Genomic DNA, 21,003 nt, shown 5'->3' with positions numbered 1-21,003 from the left:
CAATCAACGGTTTGCTAGGACATGGTGGGTTAGAGGTTTGACATGGAAATTTGGGAGGCATGATAAACAAGTGGTAGGCATCGTAGCATAGGCATAGCAAAAGAGCGAGCATCTAGCAAGCAAAGATAGAAGTGATTTCGAGGGTATGATCATCTTGCCTGCAAAGTTGTCAGAGTTGACTTGATCCTCGTAAGCAAACTCAATGGGCTCCTCGTTAGCGAACTCGTCTCCCGGCTCTACCCAAATAAGACAAACAAGCAAAAGGAACACAATCAACCACGGGCAATGCTCGAACAACATGATGCAAACATGGTATGCTATGCGGGATGCGATATGTGATGCATATGCAAGATTTGACAAGGAATGATTGAACCTAGCCTCAACTTGGAAATCCAAGAGTGCCACTGGAAAGGTGAGGTTATTTCGGTTGAAATTGATATAAAGATCACTAGAATCGGACGCACGGTTTGGAAATGGCAAGCAAAACAAATATGGCACCGGTCTGCGATAAACAGCAAGTAGCCATCTAAATGTATCAAGATAATTATGCTACAGCACCCAAAAATGACAACAAAATACATGGCAGGGATCCACTCATGATGCTTGACAAAAGATGAACAATGAGCTATGGCTAATTCATCCATTAACAGGTTCAAACAAGCATGGCAAAAATGCAAACGATAACAGATTTCAGACTTTGTGAAATTAACACAAGTCTGGAATTTAACATCAGGTAGCACACTTTGGAGCATGAAAACTATATGCCACAGGAACTTAACATGGCAAAGCAAGGCATAACATGAAGGTACTCAAAGAACTTAACAAAAGTCTCTTAGTGACCTTGAGCCAAAGGGATCAGAAAATACAATTGCAAGCATGTGAACATGGCAAAAACATAATCAGATTACAGACTTAGTGAAAAACTGGAGCATGCAAATCTGTTAACGAGTAGGCATGTTTACGAGCTCGATGCACTCACTACAGAGCAAGTCATGACAAACTAAGCATACACCCATCAAGAATACATATCATATAAGCTAGACATGGCAAGAACAACAACATAGCATTCACGGATCAACAACAACATCCTCGGCAAAATCGCTAACGAGTCAACAATCTGCCAGGATTCACGAAATAGCAAAAGTAGAGCTCGATTGACACAAGCTAGGGTGCTCCATAATTGCAAAAAAAGACATGGATGGATAGAGCACCACAATATTAACAAATCATCCTTATTGATCATCCTCAAAAGAGGCACGGATCACTAGGAAACAACATGAACATATGGCATATTGATAAAAACGGATCAAGGACTTAGAGAAATTCTAAGTCCCTGAAATCAGCATTAACGAATGCACTACTTTGCAAGCTTGTGCTAGTCACCACACATGTCACAAAAATACATGGTAAGCACCTCTGTAAAGATGGCATGGCATATAACAAAACTCATGTAGAACTCAGGAGCATATCATGCACACATTAATCATGGCAAAAATGACAAATAGCTATTTGATGCAGCAGATCTGACAGTTAACTCAAATAGCTCTCTTCCAATAGCATTTCGGGCATCGAGATGAGCTCAAATGAAAATGATGCAATGAGATGAAATGATGTACTCACTGAGACGAACATTGTGATATGCTACACGCCCAAAATGGAGTTGCGGGTGCAAAGTTACGGCATGATGAAGTATGCAAAAAAATATAAGGGAGAGGGGGAAAGTCAACCCTGAGATCTAGGGTTTACTGTAGCCCCGATCCGGATCTCGCCGGAACAGTGACGGAGCGCGGCGCCCGAGGATGCTCGCCGGAGTTTCCGTTGCCGGGGCGCTCGCCGGCGACGAGGAGGTGGCGAGGAGGCGGCCGAGGAGGCATTGGGGCGGCGCGGTGCCGGAGCGGCGCCGGCTGGGTGCGGTGAGTGCGGCGACCGAGGTGGCGCGCGCCGGTCGATGTCGGAGGCGGCGAACGCCGGTGGCAGGCGGCGACCGGTGGGCGTCAGAGGCGGTGGCCGCCGGAGCGCGGGGAGACGAAGGCAGGCGCGGGCGGCGCGGCTCCGGGCCGGGGAGGGCCTCCCGCGGGCTCGGGCGGGCCGGCGGCGATGTGGGCGCGGTTGGTCTGGGAGAAGCGGGTGGACGTGTCCGGCGCGTCCGGACGTTGTCCGGCGCGTGGAGAGGAAGAGGAGCTAGGGTTTGGGGTGGAAGATCCGAAAATTTCGGGAAGGAGCTATATTTATAGGTAGGAGGGGCTAGGAGAGTCCAAATGAGGTGCAGTTTTCGGCCACGCGATCGTGATCGAACACTCTAGATGATGGAGAGGGTTTTGGTGGGTTTTGGGCCAAATTGGAAGGGTGTTGGGCTGCAACACACACGAGGCCTTCTCGGTCCCTCGGTTAACCGTTGGAGTATCAAACGAAGTCCAAATGGCACGAAACTTGACAGGCGGTCTACCGGTAGTAAACCAAGTCCGCTTGTCAAGTCTCGGTCCAATCCGGAAATGTTTAACCCCCACACATGAAAAGAGGTAGAAAGGGCCACCGGAGGAGATAGGAGCGCCGGAATGCAAAATGGACAACAGGGAAAATGCTCGGATGCATGAGACGAACACGTATGCAAATGCAATGCACATGATGACATGATATGAAATGCATGACAACAACAACAATACACGGAGACAAAAACCCGAACCCGAGGAAATAAAATAACTTAGTGCTGGAAACGGCAAGAGTTGGAGATACATATAAGGTAAATTACATCCGGGGTGTTACATGTAGGCCCGGATGATCCTATCAAATCCCGCAACAGTCGCACGTGCGATACGTGGCAAAAAAGGTAGCGCGGGGATCGAGGCGACCTGCCTAATCCGTCCCGATTACCGTGGCCTCCCCCGCCCGGCGCGCTTCCCAAAATTCGAATCCCGTGAAATCCACGGACAGCAGAACAACTTGTCAGACGGAAGACATCCTCCGCATCATCACTCGGAACTCTTCCGTAAAAGTTCACTCGACAAAAACTAAGAATGGATCAAGGCGACTGAAAAATAAGTTGATGTCGTCACCTCAGTTCATTGATTCAGAACAAGATATACTCATAGCACGAAAAATGAGTCGGAAGTGTTCTCAACTCCTTCATCACTCAAACCCTGATCCATTCGGGGGCTAATGATGAAGCTATGTACCTAGGGTAGGGTCATGGATCTGTCCAAGATACCCTCCCCAAGGACATCCCTAAAAGAACCAGAAGCATTCGAAGAAAAAACATCATCCACTCGACCATGAAGCTATGTTCCACTCGACAGTCTCGAGGACACTCGACCGTATGGACAATCACTCGACTACCAGAAGACCTAGAGCCACTCCACTCTGCAACTGTCAGGAATTAAGTCATGTCTTTATTGGTCATTATGCAGCTTTATTGCAGGCGTTACCAGTAACGTCCCCATCTTTATGTACCTTAAACCCTTTGTAACTGAGGGCGGGAGGGGTCTGGCGAACTCTATATAAGCCACCCCCCTCCTCAGGGACAAGGGTTCGCACCCCCTGTAACATACACGCATATAATCCAGTCAACCGCCTCCGGGCTCCGAGACGTAGGGCTGTTACTTCCTCCGAGAAGGGCCTGAACTCGTAAAACTCGCATGTACAACTCCTCCATAGCTAAGATCTTGCCTCTACATTCCTACCCCCCCCCCCATTCTACTGCCAGACTTAGAACCACGACAGTTCCTACATATTCCACGAAGATCTTTTATCGGTTTGAACCAAGATGTCAAGGATTCGGTTAATCCCGTATGCAATTCCCTTTGTTCGACGATATGTTACTTGCCCGAGACTCAATCATCGGTATCTTCATACCTAGTTCAATCTCATTACCGGCAAGTCTCTTTACTCGTTCCATAATACAAGATCTCATGACTAACTCATTAGCCACATTGCTTGCAAGCTCTTTACGATGTTGTATGATACATCTCCAACGTATCTATAATTTTTTTTATTGTTCCATGCTATTATATTATCCATCTTGGATGTTTTATATGCATTATTATGCTATTTTATATCTTTTTGGGGCTAACTTATTAACCTAGTGCCTAGTGCCAGTTGTTGTTTTTCTTCTTATTTTTGTCTTTTATAGAAAATCAGTACCAAATGGAACGAAATTTTTTGACGATTTTTCTTGGACCAGAAGACAACCACGAAGCTTCGGGAGGAGGATAGAAGAGCCACGGGTGAGCCACAAGCTCACCAGGCGCGCCCTAGGGGGCGCCCTATGAGCTTGTGGGCCCCTGGGACTCTTCCAACCATAATTCCAGCTCCATAGATACCTAATATTCCCCGTATACCAGAGGGCATACCAAAAATACTTTTCCATCGCCGCAAGCTTCTGTTCTCGTGAGATCCCATCTTGGGGCCTTTTTCGATACTCTACCGGAGGGGGATTCGATCACAGAGGGCCTCTACACCAACCTTGATGCCCTTCCGATGATGTGTGAGTAGTTTACCATAGACCAACAGGTCCATAGCTAGTAGCTAGATGGCTTATTCTCTCTCTCTTTGATCTTCAATGCAATATTCTCCTCGATATTCTTGGAGTTCTATTCGATGTAATCTTCTTTTGCGATGTGTTTGTTGAGATCTGATGAATTGTGGATTTATGATCAGATTATCTATGGATATTATTTGAGTCTTCTCTGAACTCTTTTATGCATGATTAAGATAGCTTTGTATTTCTCTCTGATCTATTGATTTGGTTTGGCCAACTATATTGATATATCTTGCAACGGGAGAGGTGCTATGTTTTGGGTTCAATCTTGCGGTGTCCTCACCCAGTGACAGAAGGAGTAGCGAGGCACGTATTTGTATTGTTGCCATTAAGGATAAAAAGATGGTGGTTGTACCATATTGATTGGACCTATCCCTCTACATCATGTCATCCTGCTTAAGATGTTACTCCGTTCTTGTTAACTTAATACACTAGATGCATGCTGGATAGCGCTCAATGTGTGGAGTAATAGTAATAGATGCAGGCAAGAGTCGGTCTACTTGTCACGGACGTGATACATATATTCATGATCATTGCCTTAGATAGCTTCATAACTATGCGCTTTTCTATCAATTGCTCAACAATAATTTGTTTACCCACCGTATGCTTTCTTCAAGAGAAAAGCTTCTAGTGAAAACTATGGCCCCGGGTAATATTTTTATCATATTATTTTCAGCTCTATAAGACTAAAAACCCAAAAATACCTTGCTACAATTTATTTACTTTTATTTCCTTTTGCACTTTTATTTATCTTTTATACCTATCTCCGTCAGATCTCATCCTTGCAAGTAACCGTGAAGGGATTGACAAACCCTTTACCGCATTGGGTGTAAGTATTTGTTTGTTTGTGCAGGTGACGGTGTCCTGGACTAGGGGGTACTCACCACTCCGTCTTCCGACCAGGTGGATTGGGCCGAGGACCCCCATGGCGGTTCACTAATGGGCTACTTCGGGCAACCGATGACATACACGAGGAAGATTCCAGAAGACTTGGTGATCAAGACAATTACTCCTCTCCACCGACATATTCGATTAGGACTCTTGTTATACTAGGCCTCTAGTACATTATATAAGCCGAGGCTAGGCTAGTCGATAGATGATTATGATATCCATCCATCATACCATTAGGGTTTAGACCACAACATACGATCTCGAGGTAGATCAACTATGTACTTGATACTCCATCAATATAAACAAGAGCAGGATGTAGGGTTTTACCTCCATAAGAGGGCCCGAACCTAGGTAAAACATCTTCCCCTTCGTTCCTGTTACCATTGATCCGAAAATCCACAGCTCGCAACCCCCTGCCCCGAGGTCTTCCGGTTTTGACACCGACGATGGTGCTTTCATTGAGAGTTCTGCTGTGAGATCAACAAAGGATCAATGGCTCGTCTGTAGATCAACTGCGATGTGAGCATCTTCGTTGCCGGCTCGACTAGTCACCTTGGCTCGACCGAGGACTACGCTCCACCTCAGATCGTCATGTTCGGACGAGGGCCTTCATCAACATCAACTCCTATCTCTATCAAGATCATGGAGGAATCATCCGTGGAGCTCGGGGGCTCAACGTTAACATTGCCCTCGGGCGACCGTGCTGTTTTTCTGGACAGCGAACTTGTATCCGCCGTCACCGCCTACTCGAGTGTCGCTTTGATGGTTGCTTCAATGGAATTGTGCGGAAATTGAGTTTACAACAACCCTGCAAAATTTCGTCGCGTTCCGATGAAGGAATCTCTGTCGATGTCCAATATAACGGAGCCCTATCGAATCTGGACAGAAATCTGGACGAGTTTGGAGCATGGTGTCCAGCGTCTAGCTCGGACATCCTTTGGAAGATCCAACCGTTGATCTGCTGCGAAATTACTATATCTACCACCCCTCAAATTTCAGCTCGATCGGACCTTTCAAACTCCGGGAAACCTCCGATGAGTGCATCGATTTTTGGATCTATTTTCTGCGCGAGTACGAATCCGACCCGAGTTCATCTTTCGTCATGAACGGGATATTGGACAACTTTTTTGAAGGATTTTTTATAGGGTACATACAAGACAAATATACGTGTAGTATAAACATAATCATTTGCATGCAATTTAAGAAAAACAACTTTCAAATAGTTTCAAAATCTGGAGTTGCATTTGGGTTTCCCCCTTTTGCGGATCATTCATAAAACATGTGGTTCACAAGTTGCTTGTCTTTTTGGCTGCAGCTGGTATTTGTGCTATTGACGAGCTTTCATAATTAGATTTGGATCCTTTTCTCAAGTAGTGGTTGTTTGATTTTCTCAGAATCTCGATGTGACTTTTATTATGTTTGAGGTGCTTTATACTCCCTCCGTTCCTAAATATAAGTCTTTTTAGTGATTTCTATATGAACTACGTACGGATGTATATAGACGTATTTTAAATGTAGACTAGCAAAAAAGTCCGTGCGTTGTAACGGAAGAAAAAAATATTTATGCTAATGTGTTTTTTAAGCAGATGCATGATTTCAAATCATAAAATGTTTCATAACGTAAAAAAGAGCGGTCATTTTAAGAACATGTTGTTCTAAGATCACCAGACACGCCGCTAGTAAGACAAAGAATAGTACCAGATTATTTTTATATGTTCTCCTTGCTTTCTTAGAAAAACTCGCATTTTGTGTGGTATGAAAGATACCTTTATTTGTCCAAGATAACTGTGAAATAGGAACCTACAACGGTGACAAATAAGAGTACGAAGGCTTGAGATGCCTTTTGCCCTTTTGGGTAAGACGTCTTGAATTAAGTAAGAAATTATTGGATCTATATATGAAAAGAAAATATTGTATGAATTCATCAAATTGTAACCTAGTCAAATGAACCAAGTATACAAAATATGTACAAGTTTGAACTCGTCTTAAACATAACCTGACTATATAGCTTCTAAGCAGAGTGATGCAGGCAGCGTACTTCCTTAGAGAAATGAAGTGGAACATATTTCAAGAGAATTTGGAATTTGAGATGGACTTTTCCTAATTCAATGGTACTATTATGAAAGATTGTATTTTTTTCAAACAGTTTGGCATTGACGTACATATAAACACATCCTAATGAAATACTGTTCTCAGGAAGCCGCACTGGAAAATGGCAATATCACTTGTTATGACAGCGCGAGACATTGTGAAGAGAAACAATTAACTCTTAAAAGATGGTCATCTCCAGAAGCAGCACCTGGTCTAAATATGAAAAAGATGTGACCGACCCGGATTAAAAACACATAACAACTTCCAAAAACCTTAGCGGCATGAGCGCCGCATTAGTCGGACTCTCTTTCCATTATAATTTCTTCAATTTTCTTCTTGACCACTTCTTATCATTCATTCCACCACCACATGAATCACCACCAATCCCGTGTCTCTCCTTCTCAAAGGCATTTCTTATTGATTCTTGAGTTGGTTCACTGAGTTTAACTCGCATATGTATTTAAATTAGTCGAATTCTGTGGAAGGGGGCGAGGTGGGACTAAATATATACGGGCACTCTCTTCTTTTTACAGGAACGTATTGGTGTATGCTAGTTCGACACCCGTATAAGTAGAGCCGACAACTGTATTTTTATCCGAAACAATGAGCTGGCCAAGTGGTTCACCACGCTAGATCTCAGAGGGCACATCGTGGGTTCGAATCTCAGCATATTTGTTTCAGCACGGCAGAATTATTTATCCGTAATACACTTACACAGGACTGAGCGTTGAATACCGGAAACTACAGGAGCGTTTATGCAAAAACGGAACGTTTTCCTGTTTGGAACACTTAAAGACGTACTGCGGGTTGATTTCGGGTAAATAGAATAGCTTTTTTGCCTCGTATGTAGTCCATATTTGAATCTCTAAAAAGACTTGTATTTAGAAATGGAGGGAGTATTTTTTTTATGAAATTGATAATTGATCTGAATTTTTTCGACAAAAATAAAGAACGTACTAGACAAACTTGAAAGTCGTCCGTAGAAAAAACTCGAAATACCTCCGTAAAAAAAGGAGAAAGCTTTTTTGAATTGGAAAAAAAATAGGAGAAACTTGAAAGCCGATAAAGAATGGAAAGGCTAAAGAAACTTTTATTTCCATCCCCACTTCCCTTATCTCCCGCGCTCCTCTTCCTCCACTCCCCATGGCTGCCGTTGGCGTCACCTCCCCGGCGGCGCCGGCCACCGTATCCGCCGCCGTATGTTCCTCGTCCACGCGTATGTAGTCCATATTTGAATCTCTAAAAAGACTTGTATTTAGAAATGGAGGGAGTATTTTTTTTATGAAATTGATAATTGATCTGAATTTTTTCGACAAAAATAAAGAACGTACTAGACAAACTTGAAAGTCGTCCGTAGAAAAAACTCGAAATACCTCCGTAAAAAAAGGAGAAAGCTTTTTTGAATTGGAAAAAAAATAGGAGAAACTTGAAAGCCGATAAAGAATGGAAAGGCTAAAGAAACTTTTATTTCCATCCCCACTTCCCTTATCTCCCGCGCTCCTCTTCCTCCACTCCCCATGGCTGCCGTTGGCGTCACCTCCCCGGCGGCGCCGGCCACCGTATCCGCCGCCGTATGTTCCTCGTCCACGCGCCGCCGAGTCCATCTTGTCCCTACCCGATTCTTCACAGCAGCGTCGTTCCGCGGGCGATGTGCCGCTGCGGCCGACGGCGGGGCCGCGGCCACGGAGGACCTGGCTGCGGCAGCGGATGGGTATCCCGACGCTGGAACTGACGTCGCCGGCGGCGCTGCCACTTCCACGCGGCCTCCCTACTCGCTCATCTCCGCCGCCAACGTGCAGAAGGCGATGCGCGGCCTTGGTGCGCGTTTCTTGTTTGATTTATACGGTTATATACAACGCCTACTAATGTTTCTGGCTAATCTCTCGCAAGCTCTTAATATTGGATTTCACATCTCAAATTTTGTGATTTGATGTAGACACGATTGAAACACAGGAAAAGTTAAAATGAACGAATAATTGTTTAACATTAGCTAAATTTCTGTTATTGTTTAGCACATTTAAGTGTCATGTTTTTTTAATGTTCTAGTTGTGCCCAGGTAATTGCACTCATTTAGCACTCGATCTAGTAAATCTGGATATATGGTGTGTAGCTTTGTTTGCCCCTTTTACAATTGGGAGCAACTGTGCCTTGATAATAAACCAAATTAACAGCATAACCTTCTTGATGTTTCCTATATGTCAAAACTTAATCGTTCAATATAGTCTCAAACTCTCAATCGTGTGTATTCGGGAACTCAGGTGCTGTTTGGATGCAAGGATAGTTCCTAATTCCAGTAGGACAAGAATTATTTTCTGTGGTTTCTGCATTTAAATTACTATGGTTTTCGCAGGAATAGTTGAGGTTGAGGATACCATGTCATAGTTTGTCTGTTGGAAAACTATTCTTATATAAGGGCAACTTTCCATACTTGCAGCAATTACAGATGCTGATCACTATGGGAGGCTTGGAATTACCAGATTAGCGTCAACCGATGAGGTACAGAGGAATTTCTGATAAGTGGATCTCATTACAATGACACGTGGAATGTACCTGGTAGATGCAAGTTTGCAACGAGTATGAAAACCTTTTCCTTGTACAAAGTTACATGGTACAGAACAAGACTAAGCACTAGCTGACTCCAGTGCAGCCAGCATACTTCAACCATGCTTAAGAGCCTGTTCGGCAACTCTCCACTCCTCCAGATTCTCAACTCTGCTCCTCACTTCTGAACTCCCAACTCTATTAGCACGTTTCAGAATCTGGGAATACGTTCGGTTGTCAACTCCACTCAACTGAATTATGCATACATTGCTGGGAGGAACCTGACCTGAAAAAGCAGCTGAGGGCGGTGGTTTCGCTGAGGATTGAAGGAGCCTGTTGGTGCAGTAGCGGTGGGAGGAGAAGCGTCGGAGGCACGTGCGGCGGGAGGCGTTGATGCGTCGGTGGCGACGGCGGTGCAGTTAGCCTGATCCCGCAGGACCTCACCTGCTTGCCCCGACTCCCCCTTTTCAGCGCTTGCAGGGAACTCTAGCCGTCGTCCTCCCGCCGCCGCTGCACCTGATCGAATCCCCTCCGATGCATGGACGCATCCCTCTGCTACTTGTCCCTCATCGCCAAACCTGCTCGCAGCTCCGCGTAAATGACGATAGCTGACAGGCTCCTTGTGCCGACGCATCTGGCCGCCAATGCACCGCCGACGCCTCCCGCCGCACGTGCCTCCGACGCTTCTCCTCCCGCCGCTACTGCACCAACGGGCTCCTTCATTCCTCAGCGAAACCACCGCCCTCAGCTGCTTTTTCTGGTCAGGTTCCTCCCAGCAATGTATGCATAATTCAGTTGAGTTTTGTTGACAACCGAACGTATTCCCAGATTCTGAAACGTGCTAATAGAGTTGGGAGTTCAGAAGTGAGTCGCAGAGTTGAGAATCTGGAGGAGTGGAGAGTTGCCGAACAGGCTCTAAGTTGGATATTAGCCTACACTCATCTGCTTTCCTAACTGGTTCATGGTGTGTTACATTCTCAATATGTTATTCCTTAAGCAAGAAACTTCGTGATTTTGCTGAAGTTGCAAGAAGTTCACATTTACCACATGATTTGCTTCAACTCAAGTGTGGGATTAATATATATATATATATATATATATATATATATATATATAGGCCTCCCTATTTCATGTATAACTCGTAATAAGATTGTAAGTGCACTTTGTGAAGTCTTGCCAACCCAGCATCACCTGATTTTAACCTTGAAATCAGGTCAAAGCTGCATATGAGAAAAGGTGTGAACAACTAAACAAGCAAGGACTGGAAGAAGAGGAAATCAGCAAGGAACATGACCTATTGAAGGTTTTGAGCCACTATTAAGAGTCAGAATACTTTTCTCCATCCATTACAAATTTACAATTTCCAATTATTCTTAATATACCTGCACCACTGCAGGAATCTTTTACCATATTATCAACCGAGGAAGAGAGAAGATTATATGATTGGAGCTTGGCGAGGAATGGGCAGCCTGAGCGATATGTTTGGCCCTTTGAAGTTGACCCCATGGAGTTGGCACCAGATCCTCCTAAGGTCAGCATCAGCCCGTAGCAGAATAGATGGTTTCTAGATGAATGCTCAGCACTTAACATTTTACTAGTCGTAATGATGAGCAAGCTCATCAACATACTCCAAGCTGATGATCGTCATTAGGAAGTGTTACCTTTAAAAACAACTAAACTGTCCATTGTTAAACTGAAGAAAGAAACATAGGAGTCATATGTACTGAGCTCATAAAATCCAAACTGCGTAGGTAGAACTTGAAAGTTGAAACTCTAGGAGCTGTTTTCTACTTGATAAACGGGAAACCTTATTAGAATCCTTGCACGAAAATTGTGTGTTTCAGCTACTAACATAAATTTCCTATATTTATGTATGTCGCTTTGGTTATGAAAAGGTATTGAGTTGTTTGTGCTTAATTGATGAAACAGGAACCGGAAGATGAGTTTCCTACAAAGCTTGTCGGCTACTTCTTGTTGACATGGTTCATAATTTCTGTAGCCTGCTCGCTGATTCTCAACAGATCATGAAGTTCTCCGTAAACGAAGATGAATAATAGCTCAACAGTGTTTTTCTAAATTAGTCGAAGTACATAACTGCACAGTTTGTACAGATAAACTATATGAATCTTTAATTAATTATTCACATGGGCTATACTGAGTTGTTGACTATGTACTGCACTGCACATGATTAGAACAATAGTCTATGCTCCTGTAGCGCATTTTAGCGAGTGCCGGACACACATTTAGGAGCAATAGTTCCAGATGTTTTATGTTTGCACAAAATGTCAAAATATCTCAGTGTGTAGATCAGTTACAGAAATCTGTGTATTAATCGTAAATTATGTCGTGACAAGATAGCCAACTGTTCTTAGGGAAAGAGAAAGACTGCAATAGGTATATAAGAACCTGAAAAAGGAGTTCTAATATCCTCCATACTCACTTATGTCCTTATATTTTTTAGAGCATAGACTTCCGCGCCACTTTATAAATAAAGCCAAACGGCTAGGCGATACAGAGTGTCGAGGAGCCAAATTACAGACAACAAGCAAAAGGAAATAGAAAAATAAGCACAACTTGTGATGTTCAGATACAAACAAAGGCTAAAAGATATGAGATATCCAAAGGAATGTTTGCTTGCAAATATGAGTGAAGCTCATGAGAGATGGGATCCATAAGAACACCATAAGAACACCAGTCATGTGATGAATAGCTCATGAGAGATATCCAGAAAGGCAGTGGCGGAGCCAGGATTTCTGGCATGGGTATGCGAAGCTTTTTTCTAGTGTGAAGCAACACTCGTAAGAGATAAATGTTTACAATCATGGAAACTAAATTTTAATTATTATATTTATTGGAACAAGGTCTTCAATATTTTGTTTATATTGCAAGAATATAGTCAGAAAAAAAATTGAACTCTACAAAACCCTTTCTCAAAGAGATAAATGATAGTGCCAATACATGTAGATCAATTGATGAACTTACAGGATAAATATAATCCACTATACTGAATTGGCAATTAAAATTCAGAATTACAAAACTAAAAGTGTGCCAAGCCTATTAGCCGAGGAATGATATGCACGCAGCTGTTAGCGGTTGATCGCTGCGTGTCGGACGAGTGTCGCCCCTGCCGAGGACGAGGGCGAGGCGAGCACACACGATGCTGCAATTCCACACGACGATGCCGGATGCCCTATCGATCATCGGTTATCTGGCGATCAGCAACGTACCGGTGCGATGTATGTCCTATTAGCGATGCACTACCCATACCTAGGCTGCCTTTTCCTATTTCCTTCAGGATTCCTAGACCTTTTATTTTAGCAATAGGATTCCCAGACCTAGGCTCTATCAGCTATCGCTGGAAGATTGCAATACCAACAGACCAAGTCAAGGCCTAGTGTAGACGGCGACCCAGGTAAGGAAGCGAGGCGCTCGACCGCTTCTTTGCTGAATTTCATGCGTGGTAGGTGTAAAATGATGGCCATGCTTGATATATATGCATATATGGGTATATATACTGAAACAAATTAGCAGAAAATGTTGGGTATGCGTTGAATTCCCTTGCATTAGGCTAGGTCCGCCCCTAGTTGATGGTGAATAAAACAACAACTTAAAGAGAAATGACAAGTCTGAAGGGTGTTAGTAAGACTTACACGCCTAGGAAATCTAGGGCTAGCTCCACTCTTAAAAGTTGGGTGCTTCTTCTATGAGTAGAAAAATACTAGAAGTAAAATTCTTATAAGTATGAAGGCAAAAAGAAAGTAGACTGGAAGGTCCAACTCAGGTATGAATGTCATACGAGTTATAGATGTATAGAACAGAAGGCTAGTCAAAGATGTAATTCTTTTTTTCTCGAATATGTGCATATTATATATTAAAGAAGAAAGGAAAAAGCATGCCTCCACCAATATTACAAGGTTCGCGTTACAATGCTACTACTCGTTACTCACCCACCGCTCTAGCCGAAGGAAGAAGGGTTCTACATCCCCTTTGAACTTGCCGGCTACCAACCATAACCTTCCTTCCGACCTAACCCTACCAATAAGTACGACAACCGAAGGCGATGCTCCATCAAAGACAATCACATTCCTATGCTTCCACATCTCCCAAAGTGTTAGTAGGAAGATGGTATCTAGATCATTTTGGTTGCAGTTGTCCATCCCCTGCTTCTCGCGTAGCCATGTGGCAAGAGAGTTTTGTGCCGTCGACGACCATTCCAGCTTGTCCAAAGCCTTGCATACCACCGCCCATATTGATCTCGCAAACACACACGTGAGTAGAACATGATTGATGGTTTCATCCTCCTGGTCACATAAGGGGCATGTATCCTGGTGTGGTAGACCCCTCCTTGCAAGACGATCCGAGGTCCAACATATGTTCCTGAATGCAAGCCAGGCAAAGAACTTACATGTGGATGGAGACCTAGATTTCTAGGCCAGCTTTTCCATTGGATCCACAGTCCGGCCCAGAACTTCGTTGCATAAGCGGATCGTACAGAGTAGTGGCCGTTGGGCTCCCATGCCCAAGCGATGGTGTCGGGCACATCAATCTGTGGCTCCCATGTGCTCACCTTAGTCCATAGCTCCTGGAATTCATGCAATTCCTCTACCCCAAGGTTAGGTCCAATCTCCAATGCCCAAGACCCATCCTCGATGGCTGGAGCAACCATCATTGTAGCTCTAATCCACGGTGGAATTCTGCTATATATAGTTGGAGCGATCGCCTGTGCCCTCATACCAGCAATCCACCGATCCTCCCAGAAGAGTGTAGCGAGGCCACACTGTGCTTCACTTCGTGTTGCCGCCCGAAAGAGTAGCCTTGTCTCTCGCGGGGCCTTTTATGTTGAACTCACTCCATGGTTGACTCGCATCCACCCTTGCTAACCACGGCCATCTAGTTTGCATGGCCACATTGAGCCACCTGAGATTCGGTAGCCCTAGACCGCCAGCCCATTTTGGTGAGCATACCGAATCCCATGCCACCGCACAGTTGCCTCCATTTGCCTCGGCCCGTCTGCACCATAGGAACCCTCTGCACACTTTGTTCATCGCAGCTATAGTCTTCATTGGCAGGTCCAAGGCCATCATGGCATGAATGGGCATAGCGCAAAGCACCGACTGTACCAAAGATGCAATTCTTGGGAATTGCAATTAAACTGTTAGTCACTGATTCTTAGGTGTTGTGATTAAGAGTTGATTGCAAGGACACCCATTTGATTAGACTAGCCAGTAATGAGGTTTAAATAGGCGTTCGGTACATAGTAAAAATTACTATACCTTCAATCGGTGTATTACCTCTGCATTTATATTGATAATTCACTTTAGAGTTTTATACACTCCTAGCCCTTTGCATAATGTTTGTTGCAAGAGGGTTGTTCATAAGAGAACAATTATTGTTTGGTGTTATGAATAACATGAGGTTCATGCTTTCATTATGAATGAGATGTATGTTATGAATATTGTTGATAAGATAACACATCCATAACATTGGCGTTAAACGTTGCAAGACCAAAAGAATACCACATTCGCGTGGCACTGCTTTATGGCCACATAGGAGAAATTTGCATGGAGAAATTCCAATGTGATGGATGTTGAAGTAATTTTGGTTATGAATCATCTGACACTTGCAACTATTGGCCCAGTGGGAACCAGGGTACCACGGGCCACCTGCCTACGGCCCAGGAAGGGTCGCTTGGACCAACTCATGAGGTAGCCCACCAGCGGGCGCCATGAAGCCAATAGCCTCGTGAGGGCCTTGCTCGGCGAGGGGTTCTCTTCTGCATAGGATTTCACCGGAACCACCACCACCGCAGGCGGCCTCGTGAGGCCCCCTCGTGAGGCGCCATCTCTCAAGGCCTCCCGAGGAACCATGCAGGGTGGGTGACGTTGACAAAGCAGGCACCAGGCTGCACGACCAGGACAGTTTCCCCTTTCGTGCTAAGGGAACAGCTATGCCAACTTGCCACCAAAGAAAGTCCCAAGGGTTTTCCCTTTGGTGATATAAGACCAAGACTGTGGCGCGGCAGGACTGAGGTCATCGTGGAGCCCCTAGCGCGTCATGGATAACACCTTTTGCAGGTGAAGATCACCTTCCGTTAGGAAGAGCACCAGCGCATGTCCCCTTTCAAATTTCCGCCCTGTGGTAGCCCTTTCCCACTCATATTTTTGAGGAAGAGGCCCAAGGCATCTATATAAGGGACAGGGCGGCCACCGTAGCAAAGGATCGACCAATCGACTCCTACCCAAACCCTAGTGCCATTGCTAGCGCCCAGCGAGCACCGGCTTATCTTGTAGCTCTAAGAGCACTGTCCACAAGCAATAAAACCAAGCAGGAGTAGGGTATTACACCACAAGGTGGCCCAAACCTGGGTAGCTCGCTGTGTCCATGCCATTCCTAGCTCGTAGCCTCGTAAGCCAGGCCCTAGAGCTTGAACCAGGATTTTTGGAGGATTTCCTGTGGCTCAGAATCAATCCCCCGACATTTGGCGCGCCACGTAGGGGGCTTGGTTTATTGCGCCTCAAGCTTCAGCTCCGCTATGGCCGACAACCGAGCCCGCCACGCCTAGTGTCGTGCCAACCGCTTCTAAACAGAGCCAGTCATCGTCCCTCGTGTCCACCGCTGAAAGCACAAGTGCTCCCTGGATGATTTTGGTAATTAATGTCAACATATCTCTTGTTGGACTAATGCTTCTATCTAGTATGTTTCAGATAAGTTCAACAATGGAGTGGTATGTACTATAGGATGTGGAACCCCTTCAAGATGCTGAGGACAAAGGATTGGCTCAAGCTCAAAGCTCAAGACTCTACATTTTCTATTTTAGTGATCCAAGATCACATTGAGTCCATAGGAAATCCAATACTATTAAGAGGGGATGAGGTGTTGCTTAATGAGTTTCTTGCTCAAAGTGCTTAGTGATATGCTCCAAAGCCCTCAACCAGTTTCTCACATCCACATATGTCCCAAACCAAAATTCAAACTCGGCCCAACCAAAATTTCCTATCCGGCGCCACCGAGTTCTCTTGACATAGCCACTGTCAGAAACCCTAATCAATTCGGTCTCACCGATGGGATATCGGTCTCACCGAGATGGGCTTGCAAACTCTCTGTTGCCTATTGCAATAATTTCGGCCCACCGAGGTATGCAATCGGTCCCATCGAGTTTGCTTGGCCAACTCTCTGTTTCGCTTATTACCCAAATCGGTCCCACCGAGTTTGTGTAATCGGTCAAACCGAGTTGAGGCTTTACCCTAACCCTAGCACACCGGTCCCACCGAGTTGATCATGTCGGTCCCACCGAAATTCCTAACGGTCACATTATGAACCAAATCGGTCCGACCGAGTTTTATGATTCGGTCCCACCGAGTTTGGTGATTTGTGTGTAACGGTTAGATTTTGTGTGGAGGCTATATATACCCCTACACCCACACTCTTCATTCGTGGAGAGAGCAATCAGAACATGCCTACACTTCCAACATACATTTTATGAGAGAGAACCACCTAACTTGTTTTGAGGTCAAGATACTTCATTCCAACCACATAAATCTTGATCTCTAGCCTTCCCAAGTTGCTTTCCACTCAAATCGTCTTTCCACCAAATCCTATCCTATGAGAGAGAGTTGAGTGTTGGGGAGACTATCATTTGAAGCACAAGAGCAAGGAGTTCATCATCAACACACCCATTTGTTACCTCTTGGAGAGTGGTGTCTCCTAGATTGGTTAGGTGTCACTTGGGAGGCTCCATCAAGATTGTGGAGTTGAACCAAGGAGTTTGTAGGGGCAAGGAGATCGCCTACTTCGTGAAGATCTACCCGAGTGAGGCAAGTCCTTCGTGGGCGATGGCCATGGTGGGATAGACAAGGTTGCTTCTTCGTGGCCCCTTCGTGGGTGGAGCCCTCCTTGGACTCGCGCAACCGTTACCCTTCGTGGGTTTAAGTCTCCATCAACGTGGATGTACGATAGCACCACCTATCGGAACCACGCCAAAAATCTTCGTGTCTCCAATTGCGTTTGCACACTCCAATCCCATCCCATTACATTTTTGCAAATTGCATGCTTTACTTTTCGCTGCTCATATACTCTTGTCATGCTTGCTTGATATGTATTGTGAATGTTTAAACTTGTGCCAAAACTCCACTTCAACTTAAAGAAATTAAAAACTGTAACTTTTCTTGCTAAGAGTCTATTCACCCCCCTCTAGAAACCTCTTCTTGATCCTTACAATTGGTATCAGAGCTTTGGTCTCCATTGCTTTGGTTTAATCACCATTGGAGGAAGATGGATGAGTCTATGTTGGGGAGTCTTAGACGTAGAGAGCCTATTCTTGATGGAGAGTTCTTTCATGAGTGAAAAAATGAGATGCTTGATATTTTCAATGAATATCATTTGAACAAGTACATTACTAGCTCTTGTGTATCTCATGTTGATCCTTTGCATCCTACCCTTGATGAGTCTATTGACATGATCCGCAACCTTAGAAATGTTAATCTTATCACTACAGGCTTGCCCGGAAACTTGATTGGATGTTTGCCTACTCTTGATTGTGCCTACACTATATGGAGATTTCTTAAGGAAAGATTTCCAAACTATTCCTTGAAAATTCTAGATGAAATTCTTCGTAAGTCTATTGCCTTGAGTAAGATGAGTTCTAATGATCCCAAGTTTGGTGATTGCTTATTTGAGCATACTAATCTTACGAGTGCTAAAGGAGATGTTGGAATTATTAGGAATATCATTTCTGAAGTCATTAGAATCCATAGAGATGAATAGTGTTACGGTCATACTTCTAATGAATTACCCTCTCTAGGAGTTGATCCATCACATGACGATGTTGAACTCGGATACTATGATGAGGATGATGATAGTGACTATGATCTTGATGATGCGATGAGACACTTTGGTCTTATGTCTAATCTTCGCGGCTAAATGGCTGGAGGAAAGGAATGGGTCCTTGATAGTGGATGTACTGATCATATGACCAGAGACAAAGATATTTTCCATGAGCTTGCTGAAAACTACGACCCTCGAAAATATGTCACTTTCGGTGATAACTCAAAGGGTAATGTGGTTGGCCTCGGTAAGGTGGCCATCTCACATGATAGCTCCATACAAAACGTCATGCTCATTGAATCTCTTGGGTACAATTTACTTTCAGTATCTAGACTTGCTGATTTCGGTTTCAATGTCCTATTTACTGAAGTAGATTGCCAAGTGTTTCGAAGAGACAATCATAAAATGGTCTTTACCGGTATACGTAGAGGTGATCTCTACATTGTTGATTTCACTAAAAAGGATCAACCTAGAACTTGCTTAGTTGCTAAATCTTCTAAAGGCTGGTTGTGGCATAGAAGGCTAGGTCATGTGGGCATGCGGAATCTTGATAAGCTTATTAAAGGTGATCATATCCTTGGAGTAAAAGATGTTATATTTGACAAGGATAGACTTTGTAGTGCTTGTCAAGCAGTAAAACAAGTTGGAGCGAGTCACCCCGTGAAGAACATCATGACCACGAGAAGACCACTCGAGCTACTTCACATGGATCTCTTTGGTCCCAATGCCTACAAGAGTCTCGGTGGTAACTCATTTGGTCTAGTCATAGTTGATAATTTTTCAAGATTTACGTGGGTGGTCTTCCTTGATGATAAATCGCAGGTCCAAAAGATCTTCAAAAACTTCATCAGGAAGGCCCAAAATCAATTTGAAGTGAAGATCAAGAAGGTTCAGAGCGACAACGGAACAGATTTCAAGAACGCAAATGTGGATACCTTTCTTGACGAAGAGGAGATTTCACACGAGTTCTAGGCTACGTACACACCTCAACAAAATGGAGTTGTTGAGAGGAAGAACCAGACTCTTATTGAGATGGCAAGAACGATGCTTGATGAGTACAAGACTCCAAAACACTTTTGGGCGGAAGCGGCTGAGACAGCTTGTCATGCAACAAATTGCTTGTATCTTCACAAGCTACTCGGCAAGACGACATACGAGCTCCTCACCGGTAACAAACCCCAAGTTAGATACTTTCGAGTATTCGGCTCGAAGTGCTACATTCTTGATAAGCATCATCGTTCTAAATTTGCTCCTAAATCTCATGAAGGTTTCCTACTTGGTTATGGCTCAAACTCTCACACTTACCGTGTCCACAACAATTTCACCCGAAAGGTTGAAGAGACGGTAGATGTGAAGTTTGATGAATCTAACGGCTCGCAAGTAGAGCAATTGCCAATTGATGTAGGAGACAAAGACCCTTCGGAAGCAATCCAAGACTTGTCTATTGGCAAGATTCGTCCAACGGAGGTGAAGGAGAGTACCTCGTCCATCCAAGTGGAAGCTTCCACCTCACGACAGGGTGAACCAAGAGTTGATACGGAAGCATCCACAAGTGGGACACACCAGGACGAAGAAAACGAGGAAGTACACCAAGATGAACATCAACAACATCGTTCTCCACCATGATAAGAGAACGACAACGTAAACAATGAAGAAGGCCAAGAAAAAGAACAAGATGAAATGGATGTTCCACCCCGAGCCAAGCAAAAGCTCCCACGAGTTCGAGCAAGAGTCGCCAAAGACCATCCCGTCGAGCAAATCTACAATGATATCCAAACCGGGAGAATCACTCGCTCTATAGCTCGTTTGGCTAACTTTTGTGAACATTATTAATTCATCTCTAGCATTGAACCTATGAAGGTTGAAGAAGCATTGGAAGATCCGGATTGGATAAACGCCATGCATGAAGAGCTACACAACTTTGAGAGAAATCAAGTGTGGACATTGGTTGAGAAGCCCGACAACAACCACAACATCATCGGTACCAAATGGGTGTTTCGCAACAAGCAAGATGAAGATGGACAAGTTGTTTGCAACAAAGCACGTCTAGTCACCCAAGGCTACACTCAAGTCGAAGGTATGGACTATGATGATACATATGCCCGCGTTGCTAGACTTGAGTC

At 44.4% G+C, this 21,003-nt stretch overlaps 1 protein-coding gene across 2 annotated transcripts; it reads left to right on the top strand.

The window, feature by feature from the left end:
• Positions 1-8,971: 8,971 nt before the first annotated feature.
• On the top strand, positions 8,972-12,267 carry NDHU (Chaperone DnaJ-domain superfamily protein). Of its 2 annotated transcripts, none has more exons than XM_048673342.2 (5): positions 8,972-9,361; positions 9,951-10,012; positions 11,271-11,360; positions 11,454-11,588; positions 11,987-12,267. In XM_048673342.2, exons 1-5 carry the CDS (start codon positions 9,034-9,036, stop codon positions 12,083-12,085), a joined length of 714 nt encoding a protein of 237 aa, XP_048529299.1. In that variant the 5' UTR covers positions 8,972-9,033; the 3' UTR covers positions 12,086-12,267. The 2 variants fall into 2 exon arrangements, with proteins under 2 accessions (XP_048529299.1, XP_048529300.1); XM_048673343.2 differs by having other exon boundaries at positions 8,973-9,334.
• The last annotated feature ends 8,736 nt before the right edge of the window (positions 12,268-21,003 follow it).

This window comes from Triticum urartu, chromosome 5A, assembly GCF_056163025.1.
Source record: "Triticum urartu cultivar PI428250 chromosome 5A, HENAU_Tu73, whole genome shotgun sequence".
NCBI lineage: Eukaryota > Viridiplantae > Streptophyta > Magnoliopsida > Poales > Poaceae > Triticum > Triticum urartu.
The sequence above is the reverse complement of the archived record's forward strand: the minus strand, read 5'-3'. Positions and strand labels throughout refer to the sequence as shown.